The sequence below is a fragment of the Sciurus vulgaris genome (assembly GCF_902686455.1).
Source record: "Sciurus vulgaris genome assembly, chromosome: 11".
Classification (NCBI taxonomy): Eukaryota; Metazoa; Chordata; class Mammalia; order Rodentia; family Sciuridae; genus Sciurus; species Sciurus vulgaris.
The window spans coordinates 83714455-83730368 of record NC_136472.1 but is presented as its reverse complement, the minus strand read 5'-3'; the positions used below and the strand labels follow the sequence as shown (position 1 = coordinate 83730368).

The following is a 15914-nucleotide window of genomic DNA, read 5'->3' as shown; positions in this document are numbered from 1 at the left end:
GTCAGGCTCCAATGGAGGGATAGTAAGGTAATCTTAAAAACAATTTCACTGACACTCTGATGAGTTGTTATTGGCCTGGTATTTATGGCTCTTCTCTGTCTGATTTCTGCCCGACTTTCCATTCTTTGCTTTCATGTAATTTATACCCACTAGTTCCTCCCCACACATATTACATCCCCACACTTCTACCTTATGTCTCATTTTATTTTTATTGGCACATTATAATTTTACATAATAGTGGAATTTATTCTACCATATTTGTACCTGCAGATAACATAATTTGCTCAACCTCCTTCACCAGTACTTCCCTTTCCCTCCCTTCCCCTGATCCTTTTGCTCCTTTCTACATATCTTCCCTCTATTGTTGTTGTTATTATTATTATTGCCATTTTAATCACTGCATTATCATTTATATATACATATATGTGTATATATGCACACACATATGTATGGGGCTTATTGTGGTATATTTGTACATGAACATAGCATAATTTGGCAGATTTCATTCATGCCCTCCCTTCCTTTGCCCCTCAATCTTCTTCCTCAACTCTATTCATCTCCTTTCGATTTCTGTGAGATTCCTCCTTTTTATTCCTTTTATCTCTCTCCCTCTCTCCCTCCCCTCTCCTCTTTCTCCCTCTCCTCTCTCTCTCCCCCATATATGAGGGAAAGCAATCAGCACTTCACTGAGTCTGGCTTATTTCACTGCATGATATTCTCCAGCTCCATCAACTTACCAGCCAATGCCATAATTTCATTCTTCTTTATGGTTGAGTAAAACGCCATTGTGTACATGTACCACATTTTCTTTATTTGTTTGTCAATGGGCATCTAAGTTGGTTTCATAACTTGGCTATTTTGAATTGCAGTGCTATAAACATTGTCTATTCTATGTCTTAACTTGCTTTTGCATTAACTGACCACTTCCCCACCTACATCCTCATATCCCCACCTGTCCAAGGTCAGGCACATGTGTCCCCTTATCCACAAAAAGTTACTTTATGAGGGGTAAATCTCCCATCTCTCAAACTCTGCCCTTTGTACTGGACTCTTTCCCAAAGTCATTATTGTTAACATCCACATTCCAACTCTCCTTAGGCCCTTTAGTTCTCTAGGGGCTAAGGTGACACAGACTTGTTTTTGTAGATGAACAAACTAAAGCTCCTTCCCCCAGAATCTGGCACAGTATCATATGCAAAATACATGCTTCATAAATATGTATTAAATGAACAAATAAAAGAATATCCATTATGATCATATAATAATATTTATCATCACCATCAATTTTGTCAGCATAAGTTATAGTATGAAACCTTGAACATGCACTAAGACATGGACCAACCGCAGTGATCCTTTACCAAACACAAAAAGTAATCCCAGTACTGCTTCATATTGTCCTGATTTCACATAAAACAGTGATTCTAGGAGACATCACAAGGAGTTTTGTTCTTCACAAATCGGGTTTATCAGAGTCCAGGAGCAGGCCAGGGAACACTTGCATTCCATATCTAAACCCTGGAGCTACAGCAGCAACTGAACACTTATTCATTTTCTCCTTTTATTATGTCCTTCCCTCCCTTTCTCGCCCTCCCCCACCAAGTCTCAGGCTGAGAGCATCTGTTTAGTTTCTCTGAGGCAGAGTGACTAGATGTGGTTTCCCTCCAGCTGTTTCTGAAGCCCCCACCCAAAACCTCAGAATGCAAGGCAGGTGTCTTTCTGTCATTTCACCTCAGTGGGGTTCTCATCAGCCTGCCAGAAAGGAACAGCCACCTGCAGTTGAATGAGGCTTATCCCAGACAAGCAGTTTCAACCCCTGCAAAGTGAGCGGGCATGCAGTTGTCAAGCCTTGACATGCTGGGGCATGGAAATGAGCACTTCCTCACAGGAGGTGCTGCCCCTGATTGATGGCACCTGCTGTGTTTTTCAGGCCGTGGTGGTGACTGACGGAGAACGCATACTGGGCTTGGGAGACCTGGGCTGCTACGGCATGGGCATCCCTGTGGGCAAGCTGGCCCTGTACACTGCATGTGGAGGAGTGAACCCACAGCAGTGCCTCCCAGTCCTGCTGGATGTCGGCACCAACAACGAGGTAACAGGCTGTCTGGGCCAGGAGATTGGAGGCCAGAAAGGCACAGAGGTGGATGTGGGGGACACATTTGCAAGGTGATTCTATCTACATAGCAATGGGCCATTTCTTTCATGCCCCTTCCTTGACCAGGGCCCTCCTCCTACACAGTTGTGGAGTGGAAGAACTTCCTCCTCCCTAGTTACCTTTTCCCTTTCTCTCAGCCCTCTTCCACTTCAGGGTCCTCTACCTCTGTGAAGACTTCTGTGCTCAGCTTGGGTTTTCTTTCATCCCTTACCTCCATGATCCTACCCCTCTATTCCCCATGAGGCCACTGTGACCCATTGGTTGAGAGAGCAGCCCATGAAGTTGAAAGTAGGTGTGGTTTTCAGCATTTTCTAGGTAAGCCGCCTCAGTAGAAGGATTAAAATTCAAAGTAGCATCACCAGGAGTTGAAATGCCTAAATCAGGCAGATGAGTTTTCTGCAAGCAAACAGTGAAACAAACTGAGCCAAGCTGTGGGTGAGATCCACCCACAGGATTCCATGTGGTCTGGGATTGAAGGAGCTCAAACCCCATCAAGCATTTGTCTGCTCTGGGCACAGCAGGACATGGTGTTTGTGCATGTCTATGATTCTCAGCCCTGTGTCTGTGTCAGAAAACATGAAAAAGTACCCAAGAATTCCTTCTCAGTGACATTTATTTCCAGTGGGATGGTATGATGCATGCTCGTAATCCCAGCTATCTAGGAGGCTGAGGCAGGAGGACCTTAAGTTTGAAGCCAGCTAGGGCACTTAGCAAGATCCTGTCTCAAAATTAAAAAACTAAAAAGGGCTGAGGGGTGTAGCTCAATGGTACCTAGCAAGTACAAACCCCAGTACTGCAAATAAATTATATTAATTAATTAATTAAAATTCAAATCCAGAAAAGTGTTAGAAAATGAAATATCAGTCACATGATTGGTACAAATCATTTTTAGATCTTTGATATATTTCCTTCCAATCTTTTCCCCCCAAAAGCACTTATACAACCAAATTTGGGGCCATATTACATCTACAGTTTTTGTATGCTCCCTTTGAAGCTTAAAACATGTCATGAGTTTTTCTCTCAGGTCATTAACCACTATTCCACAATGTCACTTGAATAGCTGCCTTATCTTATCTTTACATAAGAAATCCCCCACAATTGAATAGTTTATTCATTCCTAGGCTTTCTGCAGAGATAAATTTGTGCTGATACCCACTTTTTTCAGTTCAGTCTTTGTCTCCATATCCGATTATTTCCTTAGGATAAATTACTAGAAACAAAAATGTTGTGGCAAGTGAAATTGTCACTTTTTAGATTCTTGATTCATATTGTCAAAAAAAAGGTAACACTTATATGCTTTCCGCAGTGATCTTGAGAGAGAGACTTCACATCTCTAGAAATCATGTCCCCATTTCTAAACATGAATGAGCACTGTAGCTCCTGGAAACAAATGATGCATCATCAGGTTTTATCTACAGATACCATCAGAGGAGGGAGTACCTGGCAGACCTTGCGTAAGAGCTGGGTAATCATGGCGGTGGGTGAGAAGAGGGAGGGCAAAGTGGGGTGGGAGAAGGACTGGACTGTGAAGCAGGATCCTGATCCTGGTACCACAGATGAGTCAGGTGAGTCACATATGTAGACCTGATCCCCTTCCAGAGCACTGAGGACCTAGGTGTTGGCTGGCTCTAGCAGATATATTGGAATTCTTTTTTGTTGAAAAACCGGTGTGTTGAAGTTCATGGCTGACCCCAATTTGTAACAAACCCACCAGAAAAGATGAAACCCACAATAATCAGAACCCATGCCCTTATACCCAATTTAAGTCTTACAAAAATCCCATGAGCAGAGCATCTGTCGCTACCCTCTTTTTCCAAGTGAGAAACCTGAGACCCGTAGAGTTTTATTTACCCAAAAAGATCCACTAGAAGTAGCAAGACTAGAATCCTAACTAGAGCCTATTTCCTCTTCCCATCCCATACTCCTGCTGGAGTTTCTGTTGTTTTGTAAAAAAAAAAGATCAACTCTTGACCTTTAGAATTTTTATTGCTAAAATTTTTAAAAAATTTTATTACTAATTTTAGAATATTATTCAAATTTTTCAAAGATAAAGGAAATGGCATTTCTCCCACAAGCTACATTTATGTGACCTTCCAATATTTATCTATGCATACCTAGTTGCAACCATAATGTACCCGTGACTTTGTTCTGATTTTTTCAATTAAGATTATTTTATAAACATTTTCTCTTTACTTATTTAGTGAAAGTTTATTGAGTGTTTAGTAGGTGTCAAGCACTGTGCTAGACTTGATGGAGATAAATGACAGCCAGACCTGGATGGAATATTCTAGTTGTCAGTGTTTCAACCCTGTCACCTAATTGATTATTTTAATGGGTCATGTGTTACATCTACTCTATGTCTGCTTCTCCCCTGAGAGCTTTCCTCAGAATGCAAGAATTCAAAGTTGCAAAATTATCAACTTTAGGAAGACCGTGATTTAGCTCTTTGAATGGATTTACTACATTAGCTCCCATACTACAGTTCCTTTTATAAATGAATCCATTTACAAGGTTTTCTCCCTGGAAGTATTGAGTACATCTCTTGCTCAGAGTAAGACCGAGCTACAGGAGAGAAAAGCTTGGCCTTGAGACTTTTATCTCTCACATCAATGCAGGAAAGGTGTTATTGTGTGGAGTTTTAGTGTCAGAATAACTAGACCATCTGTGTGTATGTCTCTATAAAACTCCTGAGGCAATGGGAGCTTTAATCGGAGTCAAAGAAAACACCCCTCCAGGTTTCCTGTTGAAGGAAAACATCTGCTGTCTACAGTCCTGAAACTGAGTCACTTTTACCTACCAACAGCAAGGAGGTTTGGGAAAATAAACATTTGGGGCAGTGACCCCATAAAGAGGGGACATCCCATGGGGTCATCCCTCTCAGTGGTGACTATATGTAAACAAAACAAAATACATGATCGTCACTGTCCAAGAGGGATCTAAAACACTATCTGATTCAACCTCCTCATTTTACATAGGACGAGAGACCCAGAGCAAAAATGACTCCCGCAAGAATTGGCTCCCAGCCCTGTGCTCATCCTTCTCTAATCTAAGGTTCTTCAGGGTAACATACTGGGACTTGGCTTTACTGTGACGCCCCTGAGCCTTAGAGATCTTCTCCTGGCTGAAGTCTTGGACTTCTATTAATTCATTTCACAAGGAAATGCTCTGTGGAACTCATGAATGAGCATGTCTGCTGCAAGAGACAGACAGAAGCAGACCAGGAGCAGAGCCTCCTAACCATGTTTTGGAGGCTTAGTGGAGCATAGGTTCAGCAGCTAAGCTGGCTGTCTCTAGAGAGATGCACATGAGTAAGGATGGACCCTTTTCTCAAAGAACTTGCATCATGGGTGACAGATAATTATTGTCCCTTTATAACAGAGAAGGAAAATAAAGCAGAGAGAAATTAAATATCTTACCCAAAGTCACTGAGCTAATTAAGTGAAAGAGAATGAATTCAAACCTAGGTCTGTCCAATCCAAAGCCCAGAACACCTTCAGCCCATACTGGGTTGCTCAAAAGGAGCAGCCTGAGATAAAAACCACCAGGTCCAGCAGCACCTTTCCTCAGCTAGTTAGTGTCTCCTCACTTTAAGATTCCTTCAGCCTCTATTGATTGGATTATCAGATTTAACAAATAAAAAATACAGGACATCAGTTAAACTTAAATTTCAGATAAACAATAATAATTTTAGCATAAATATGTTCCATGCAATACTTGGGACATAAACTAATTTTTTTTAAATTTTTGCCTATGTGAAATTCAAATTTACTTGGGTATCCTGTATTTTACTTGGAAATACTACCCGCTAAAAACTTCTCTTCCAAATGCTTACGTGAGGAAGTCAGGGTAGGGGAAGACTGCGAAGAGGGTCCAAGCTAGTAAATACTCCCACACCTCTCTACTACGATCATTCTTGTATCCCAATCAGCTGGTGAGACACAGAGCAAGTGCCAAGTCAGCAGGGGAGCTCCACTCACTGCTGTTCATAAAAGCCATGTTCACCTCCTGCCGGAGGACATCAGCTACCTAGCAAGGTGGACATGTCCTTTCCCCTGGCTCCATCCCAGCTGTCCCTGATCCCCATCCTGGTCTATAGGATGAGATCTTGAACTCCCAGACCTTCCCAGCCACTACTGAGCTCTTCAGGAGGATCAGAAAGAGGGCAAGGAGCTGCTGCTCAGTTCCATGATCCCCACAACATCAAGTGACGGGAGGTGCAGCTACTGCCATGAGACCCTTCAGAGTGAGGCTCCACTCAGCTTAGCCACCTCTGGCTCTGTGGGTTGGGCAGTTTATTTTAACCCTCAAACTCCGAGTTCCTTGTCTGTGAAATGGAGATGAGAATAGGCCAGACTATTAGAAGGTTCAAATGAGTAAATTATTTGAAAGCTCTACACAAACATAAATATATATACATGTATATTTATATGTAGACATATATACTAATACACACACATGCATATATACAAATATATAAATATAGATATATAGATATATATATAAATTCATTTCATCTCCATAAGGAAATTGTTTCCATTTTTGTGGTCAGTTTTGAAGTATTTGAGGCATAGAACATTATATATATATATATATATATATATATATATATGTATTTATTTATAAAATAAATATAAGAATTTTTTTAAAAACCTTTTGAGAGTCACTTATATCTCAATATCTCAATAGTATTTCATTGTGGTTGACTTTTTTCTTTCTTTCTTTTTTTGTATCCAAAATTGAATCCAAGGGCACTTAATCACTGAGTTATATCTCCAACCCTTTTTATTTTTTCTTTTGAGACAGGGTCTCACTAAGTTGCTTAGAGTCTTGTTAAGTTGCTGAAGCTGGCTTTGAACTTTAGATCCTCCTGCCTCAGCCTCTCAAGTCACTGAGATTATAGGTGCGCACCACAGTGCCTCGATCATGGTTGACCTTTGATCTTTACTGAGATATACTGAGAAGTTTTTGGAAAATCAAAAAATTCTTTATTACTGCCAGAGAATTGACTCACCCCAGAAACTGCATATTTTTGGTGCTGAGAAATTCATTTTATGCCGTCTGCTGCACTGACTCAAATCTGTGACTTGGCAATATTGCAAGTTATAATTTACCATGAATCCTTTAATCTTTACACAAATTCTAAGAATGAATATTTTCTGCATATGCCAAGAGTTGCACTATTTTCAATAATTTCTATAGGTGTCCTTCCAGTTCTGCATGTGCCTGTGCGTGTGTTTAGATGGTTGTAATCATGATGCCTGTATGATCTGGACAATCTTGTATTGTGCATTTTCCTTTTAAATAATCTCATACACATTTGTCCAGGTGGCTGTGTAGTCTAAAAATCACCCATTTTAATGACTGCCAGCTTCCCATGGAGTTGTTACATCATCATTTACTTTATCATTTCACCTCACTAGATGTTTACTAAGAGTCCTTTAGATGGTTGTTTTGAAAGTAGCATGTGGAGGGTGGGCACCAAATATGTCCCATCTTCAACCTTTGCTCCCCACTACACACACACACACACACACACACACACACACACACACACACACACACCTAACAAGGAAGAACCCTAAGAGTTTCAATCCAGAGAATGAAGAGAATGAGAGAAGGTTAGGATTTACTTTATTTCTAAATGCAGATCGTGATACCCTAAACAAAGTGCTAAACCCACAGATTGTGTGGACCCAGAGCTGGGCACAAAAGGTTGTAAAGACAGATATTTCCTATTATTCACTGTACCTGCACCTTTCCCCAAACACCTCTTATGGTGATTTCAAAGCAGGATGGAAAGAGAGCAGTGACTTCAAAACTTTGTAAGTCGATTTTTGTTGATGTACCAAAAAGCCACCAAAGCAGCATGACTGAGTGTTGGGACCAGGGATTCAGGGTTTGACTCCTGACTCTCGGCCTTACTAGTCCAAGGTTTGGGGCAGGTTGCTTAACTGCTCTGTATCTTGCTGCTTCATTTGTAATATGGAAGAAAATAATGAGAACGGCCTCTCAGGTCATCTGTAAGAAATTCCCCAGAGAAAACAAGAGTAAGCGGGGAGGAAGCAAAAGCAGTAGGAGGTGGGCAGGATCTTCAGACTACTCTACAGTTCAGACTCCTGTGAAAGGAGAGAAGGAAGGATCTAGAATCGAATAAGAACAGTTCTGACTGCAGTGTAGCCCAGGGACTGCCTCGAAGGAATCTCAGCTGGGCAGGAATGGTCCACCCCAGCTTTGCAGGGTGACCAGTCATTGAGCATTCTAGGGAGAGTGTGACAGCTTAGGGTTGACACCAAACACCCTCCCCTCAGCAGGTTCACCTGTGAGCTTCACCTTTCCATGGCTGTCAGGATTTCAGGCTGCTCTGGATAGAACATGTCACACAGGAAGCACTGTGAAAGCCAGAACCCCCACTGATACTCTATAGCATGTGTTATAATTCACAAAGACTTTTAGTATTATTTCACTCAATCACCACAACTGCCCTCTGCAGCTGGTTTTTATCCCCACTTGGCAGAGGAGAAGAAGGCTCCAAGAGGTCACATGCTTTGCCAGTCACACAGCGTGAGGTGAGACTCCACACTAAGGCCCTTGAGGGTAGTAAGGTGTCACCTTATCTTCATATGCTGCAGTAGCAGCTTAGCTAGAGATGAAGATACTATAACATCTGTCCTCCAGGAACTCTTATTTTTGGTGAGACAGACACAAAAATAGGTAATTCCAGGAGACCATAATTCATGGAATTATTTCCTATTTCCCAAACACACCAGGTAGTATTTTACTCTTAGGCTCCAGTCCCCAACCTTTCTTTGTGCCAACTCCTCTGCCTGGAAGGCCCAGCCCACCTACTGAAATCCTCCCATCTCTCAGTACCTGACAATTTTCTCTGTAACACAACCCCATACCCGATACCCGAGGGAAATTACTGCACTTCTCTTTGCTTCCATGTGCCTCACTTTGTTCCAAACAATACTGTCTCCCTGCCCTGTGGGAGAATTAGATTACACACTATCTACCTGCATTAGATCGAGCACCCTGAAGGCAGCAACCACTTGTCACTCACTACATCACCCCCCTAGGAGACCCCTCATCAGCAGTAGTACAAGATCAATAAGTGTGTCATCTTAATCATGAGTTGTGGACATTTTAACAAAATTAGTTCTTTGTTTAGTTTCAAACTTTTTATTTTGAAATAATGTGGATTTACATGCTGCTTTCAGCATGTGAATAAAAGAATAAGAGAGTTCCTATATGCCCTTTATCCAGTTCCCTTAATGGTAACATCTTGCATAACTCTGTACAATGTCATCACCAAGAAATTGACCTTGATGCAATCTACAGGCCTTGTTCAGATCTCACCAGTTTTACATGCATGTGTGTGTGTGGGGGGGGTGAGTGTGTGTGTGTGTGTGTGTATGTGTTAGTTCCATGCAGTTTTGTGATATGTGTAGATTCCTTCACCACCACAGCAGTGTACATATGGAGCAGATCCTCCCAGGCATATTCATGCTGTCCTTCTATAACCAAATCCACATTCCTTCCTTCCTCTCCCCAACCTCTGATAACTACTGACCTGTCCTCCGTCTCTACAAGTTTGTCATTTCAAGAAAGCTCTATTGATGGAGTCATGTCGTATGTAGCCTTGTGGGATTAGTTTTCTTTCACACAACTTGATTCTCTTGAGGTGTTTTATGTGTCAGTCGTTTGTTCCAACAGTTTGTGAGTAGTATGTTCTACAGTATGTATGTGCCGGTTTGTTTAACCGTTCACCTTTAAAGGATATTTAAGGTTTATTCCAGATTTTTAGCTCTTATAAAACTTCTATAAATATTCCAATAAATAAATAAAGTGTGTCATTAATGAATGAGTTTCCAATTCATAGGGGATAGAAAAGGTGGAAACTCTGGTAGGGGAGGTCATTCAGACCACAGTAGACACAGCAAATGGCCCAGCAGCCTGTGACTGCTTTGATGGCAAGAACTGCAAATGGCAGAGTGGAGTGTTACAGACTAGGGCCTAAGCTGAGCACCTTTCTTCAACTGACATTTCTGGTTGTATCATTTCACATTTGTTTCCCATGTGTGAGGCACATAGTAGGCGAGTTTCATTGAATGAAGAATGAATCAATTGATTGATCAATGATTTCTGAACAAGGGCTTTAGATGAGACCCTATACTTCAATAGAGATGCTGCTAAAATTAGCATCTGCCTGAATATTCCAACTTGACCCCATGTGCTTAGAAGACTGGGAGCTAATGGACTCAACCAATGGCAGTCTCATCCCCAAGAAGACCTTTGGCAATGTCTGAAGACATCTTTCTTGGTCACTACTAGGAGTGCTGCAGGCTTCTACTGACTAGAAGCCAGAGATATTGCTAAATATCCTATAATACAAGTCAGCCCTTGCACAAGAGAATTATCCAAGCCAAAATGTCAATAGTGCTACTGTTGAGAAATCCTGAAATAAACCCAGAGCCTGCAGCCAGGGATAGAAGACTGTGTCTGAGAGGGTTGCCTCATTCAAAGCATCATTTGTTCCTAAAGTGGCAACCAATTGGGAGTCCACCCTCTGTCAGTGGTTTGGCCTGCAGACCCTTCCAGAAATGACCCCCTGGTGTTGGTAGAAGGACCCAGCCAGCTTTTCCTCTTCCCCTTCCACCCGCTTGGTCTTTCCCACTCAACTTTAACACTTGTTTTAAAAACAATAATAATAAATCAGGAACAATGGGAGCAGGCTGAGTAAATGGATGCTGTCTGTTCCAGGAACTTCTCAGAGACCCTCTTTACATCGGCCTAAAACACCAGCGTGTGCGTGGGAAGGAGTATGATGACTTGCTGGACGAGTTCATGCAGGCTGTGACAGATAAGTAAGTGGGCCAAGCTGTCTTTTTTGAAAGAGGGCTCTTAAGAGATACCATGAATGAAGTCAACACTGGTTTTGTTAGAATTACAAACAAGTGTTAGTACAAATTTACTTTTCTGGGTGGTCTGAATATTCCAACTTGACCCCATGTGCTTGGAAGACTGGAAGCTAATGGGCTCATTCACTGGGAGAGTCTCTGGCAGTAGAGAGGGGAGTGGAGGGAAGAGGACTGATGGCGAAAGTCTCCGGAATCTAGAGGGAAAGTATCTGTTTTTCCAGAAAGAAACCCCTCTTGGTCTGAGCTGTTCATAGTTCTTGGCATGAATAAAGATATTGCAGGTGGTGAAGAAAGGACACTCCCCTTATGACAAAATGACTTGGAAGGCAAACTGCCACATTTGTCATCACCCTACCACCACCATGTGAAGACAAGGCAGTGTTAATAAACAGACTACATGGATTCTGGGTCAGCCAGATTTATGAGGTGTCATCTCTTCACTGGGGTGCACAATATTGGCAGCTCCTCCCAGTTTGCCTGCCCCATCTGTCTGGCATTGTGACCATACACTCACCCTGCCATGGCTGGCATACTGCCAGAATGAGTCCTGGTAACACCCCAAATACAAGCTGGGAAAGTCAGGGTGTCAGCAGCTCATCAGGCCTCTGAATATAAAGCAAGTCCCTCACTTGAAAAGAAAATATAATAATATTATGGTCATATAGGATGAGAATGATCCTGTTGAGAAGTCAATGATGGAGTGCAGGATGGGGTCAGAAGTTCTTGAGTAAGCTAGAAGGCAAGGATCCAATGCACACTTGGAGAGTTTATTTTGAAAAGCACAGAAACCATTCACAGGGAGAGAGGGAGGGCAGAATATTGGGCACAGATGGGGAAGGTGGATAGATATGGCAGAAGGAACATTTGGGAGTTCAGTCTAGTTGTAGATAAGATCATCAGTAAGTTTGAGATTGGAGAAAGAAGTGGTGAAGCATTAAGGATGGAGGAGGTATGAGCTAGTTATCTAGGAAAGTGGGGTAACTCCATATCTGGAAACTAGAATACGGTTCTGGGCAGTTCTGTGTATCCACTTGAAGGTATTGGTCATGAATTTATCCTAAGTCAGTGGTATAGTTTGAATGTGTCTTCCAAAAACATGTGTTGGAATTCCATTTTAACAAGTATCAAAATTAAAAGTATAAAGAAATATAAGACATCTTCTACAGATATGGAATCTGGAAGCCCTATTGGATCTTTTTGTTTGTTGTTTGTTTTGTTTTTTATTTGTTCTATTTCAATATACATAATAGTAGAGTGTATTTTCACATATTATACGTACATGAAATATAACTTAGGATCCCATTCTTGTGGTTATACATGATGTGGAATTTCATTGGTCATGTATTCATATATGAACATAGGAAAGTTATGTCTGATTCATTCTACTATCTTTTCTATTCTTATCCCCATCTCCCTCCCTTCCCTTCCTTATGCTTTATCTCATCCAATGAACTTTTATTCTTCCCTCCACCCCACCCCCTATTGTGAATTAGCATTTGCACATCAGAGAAAACATTTGGCCTTTGGTTTTTTGGGATTGGCTTATTTTTCTTAGCATGATATTCTTCAGTTCCATCCATTTACCTGCAAATGCTATAATTTCATTCTTCTTTAAGACTGAGAACTATTCCATTGTATATATATATATACCACATTTTCTTTATCCATTCATCTGTTGAAGGGCACTTAGGTCCATTCCATAGTTTAGCTATTGTGAATTGATCTGCTATAAACATTAATGTGGCTGCATCACTGTAGTATGCTGAGTTTAAGTCCTGGGGTATATACCAAGGAGCTGCATCAAATGATGGTTCTTAAGAAAACCTATATCTTTAAAGATAGCTTTCAGGTAAACCCACCCAATTTTAAATAAAACCTATAAAAGCAAAAAGGAGGAGGAGGAGGAACACTGAAAACTTTCTTGTGAGTTTAGTGTAGTCTTTATGGGAGATAGTCAGGGGTCTGAGCTTGCACTCCCAGTGACATTTCTCTAACTTGCTCCAGTGGCCTGGGTTTCAATCTCCAGCCTTAAGGACATGTGTGTGAAGGACATGTTTTCATGTTTCCAAAGTATGGTGCAGCCTATGAAGGGAAGGTCATTCTGCATGTGCTAAGTGATAACCAATCTTGTTTTAGTTTTAGAGTAATTCCATCTGTTAATTCCTTTCTCAAAAACTCTTTTCTCAAAAATGTAATTCCACTTTTCTAATAACAGAACTTTTGAACAAGTTTGTTGTTTGGTCTTAGATATTTGTTCCCTGGAACAGAGACAAGTACTTTCAAACTCCCATCTTACAAATTAGCATAGAGAAACACTTTCAAAATACATTTTTAAGGATTCATAGATATTTCACTTGTACTGTCAGCATTTTTCTGATTTATAAGTAAAATGACATTCTGTTAATTTGCAATTTTGCCCTCATGGAATCTTTTTTTAATTTATAATTTTAAGGAATATTTGAAGATTTACAACAGAAGAATATGCAATTTGGAAAATAATTTTAATTTGTCAGAATTTTATGAATTGAGAAAGTCACAACTTTTTTATATTTTCATGTTTTCCCCTCCTTAAAGAAGACTGATGATTATTCTTGCCAGCCCTTTCCTTTGCACAGAAATTATCATGCTCTTTATTAAAAGTGGGATCATACTATACATATTGTGTAACCAGCAATTTTCAAAGAGCAGTATATATTTTTGCAGCTTATTTTACTGGAAATAAAGCATTATTTCAATGTGAAAAAAATAAAATGTGTTGGAACCTTAATACCCTATGCACTAACACATATGTAGATGTGGAGACTAATGGGAGGCATTTAGGTCATGAAGGCTCCAATCTCATGGGTGAATTGATTCCTGCTATAAAAGTGCTCAAGAAATTCAATGGAAAGCATCATCAACAAACTAGACCATTAGGAAGACAGAATTTCAGGAAATGAAGACAAATAAATAATCTTGAAAATAAACTTGACCATGCAGAGAAGATACTAAGAAACCATGAACAGAACTTTCAAGAAGTACGGGAAAACATGAAAAGACCAAATCTAAAATTTATCAGGATAAATGAAGGTACAGAGATATAAACCAAAGGAATACACAATCTTTTTAATGAAATAATATCAGACAATTTCCCAAATCTAAAGAATGAAATGAAAAATCAAATATACAGACTTACAGGACCCCAAATGTACAAAATTACAACAGATACACACCAAGTCACATTATAATGAAAATGCATAACATACAGAATAAGGATAAAATTTTAAAGGCTGCCAGAGAAAAAAGACAGGTAACATTTAGACAGGTAACATTTGGATTTCAGCTGATCTCTCAATTCAGACTCTCAAAGTTAAAAGGTCTTAGAATAATATATACCAAGTTCTGAAAGAAAAAGAATACCAGCTAAGAATAATATAACCAGCAAAATTAAGCTTCAGACTTGAAGATGAAATAAAAACATTTCATGAAAAACAAAAGTTAAAAGAATTCACACCTAGAAAACCTGCACTATAGAGCATTGTCAGTAAAATATTCCATAAAGATGAAATGAAAAAACAAAAAGGAAAAACAGAAAAGGGATGAACTCAATCAATCAAAAGAGAAACTAATTCAAATTAAAAGTGAGAAATAAACCAAAATGACTGGGAATAGAAATCATATCTCAATAATAACCTCAAATGTTAATGGCTTAAGCTCATCATTCAAAAGACACAGACTGGCTGATTGGAATAAAAAATAAGACCCTTCAATATGCTGCCTTCAAGAGACTCATCTCATAGACAAAGACATCCACAGACTGAAGTTGAAAGTTTGGGAAAAAAACATATCACTCACACAACTGCAAAAACAAACAGGGGTTTCCACCCTCATATCAGACAAACTGGATTTCAAACCAAAGTTAGTCAGAAAGGACAAAGAAGGACATTTCATACTGCTTTAGGGAATCATACATCAACAAGACATAACAATCATAAAAATATATGCCCCAAACAATAAAGCATCTACATATATCAAACAAACCCTTCTCAATTTCAAGAATCATATAGACCACAACACAATAATACTGGATGGCTTTAACACACCTCTCTCACCACTGGATATATATTCCAAAAACTAAACAAAGAAAATATAGAACTAAATAATACAATCAACGATTTAGACTTAACGGACATATATGGAGTATTTCATCCATAATCGAGTGAATATACATTTTTCTCAGCAGTACATGGATCCTTTTCTAAAATAGACCATATGTTATGTCACAAAGCAACTCTCAGCGAATAAAAAAATAGAAATACTATCCTGCATTCTATCAGATCATAATGGAATGAAACTAGAAATCAATAAAATAAAAAATAGAAGCTACTCTAACACCTGGAGACTAAATAATAAGCTCTTGAATGATGAATGCATAGTAGAAGAAATCAGGGAGGAAATTAAAAAATACTTAGAGGTAAATGAAAACACCAACAAAACATCAAAATCTCTGGGACACTATGAAGCAGTGCTAAGAGGAAAGTTCATTGCATTGAGCTCATACATTAAAAGAATAAAAAGTCAACAAATAAATGACCTAACATTACATCTCAGAGCTCTAGAGAAGAAGAAAAAATCAGTACCAAAAGCAGAAGATAGGAAATGATTAAAAACCACTGAAATCAATGAAATTGAAGCAAAAGAAACAATTGAAAAAATTGACAAAACAAAAAATTGGTTCTTTGAAAAAATAAATAAAATTGATAAACCCTTACTACAATAACAAAAAGAAAGCAAAAACTCAAATTGCTAAAATTCATGATGAGAAAAGAAAGATCATGATAATTAGGAACTATTTTGAAAATTTA

General features: G+C 39.5%; 1 protein-coding gene across 2 annotated transcripts in view; it reads left to right on the top strand.

Annotated features, from left to right (window-relative positions):
- Positions 1-15914, top strand: part of ME3 (malic enzyme 3) — a 218517-nt gene that overhangs the window by 150500 nt on the left and 52103 nt on the right. For both annotated transcript variants that reach the window (XM_079105588.1, XM_079105589.1), the window contains exons 6-7: positions 1928-2089; positions 10913-11016. In XM_079105588.1, the coding sequence (XP_078961714.1) occupies positions 1928-2089; positions 10913-11016 (266 nt within the window). The remainder of the gene's footprint in view (positions 1-1927; positions 2090-10912; positions 11017-15914) is intronic.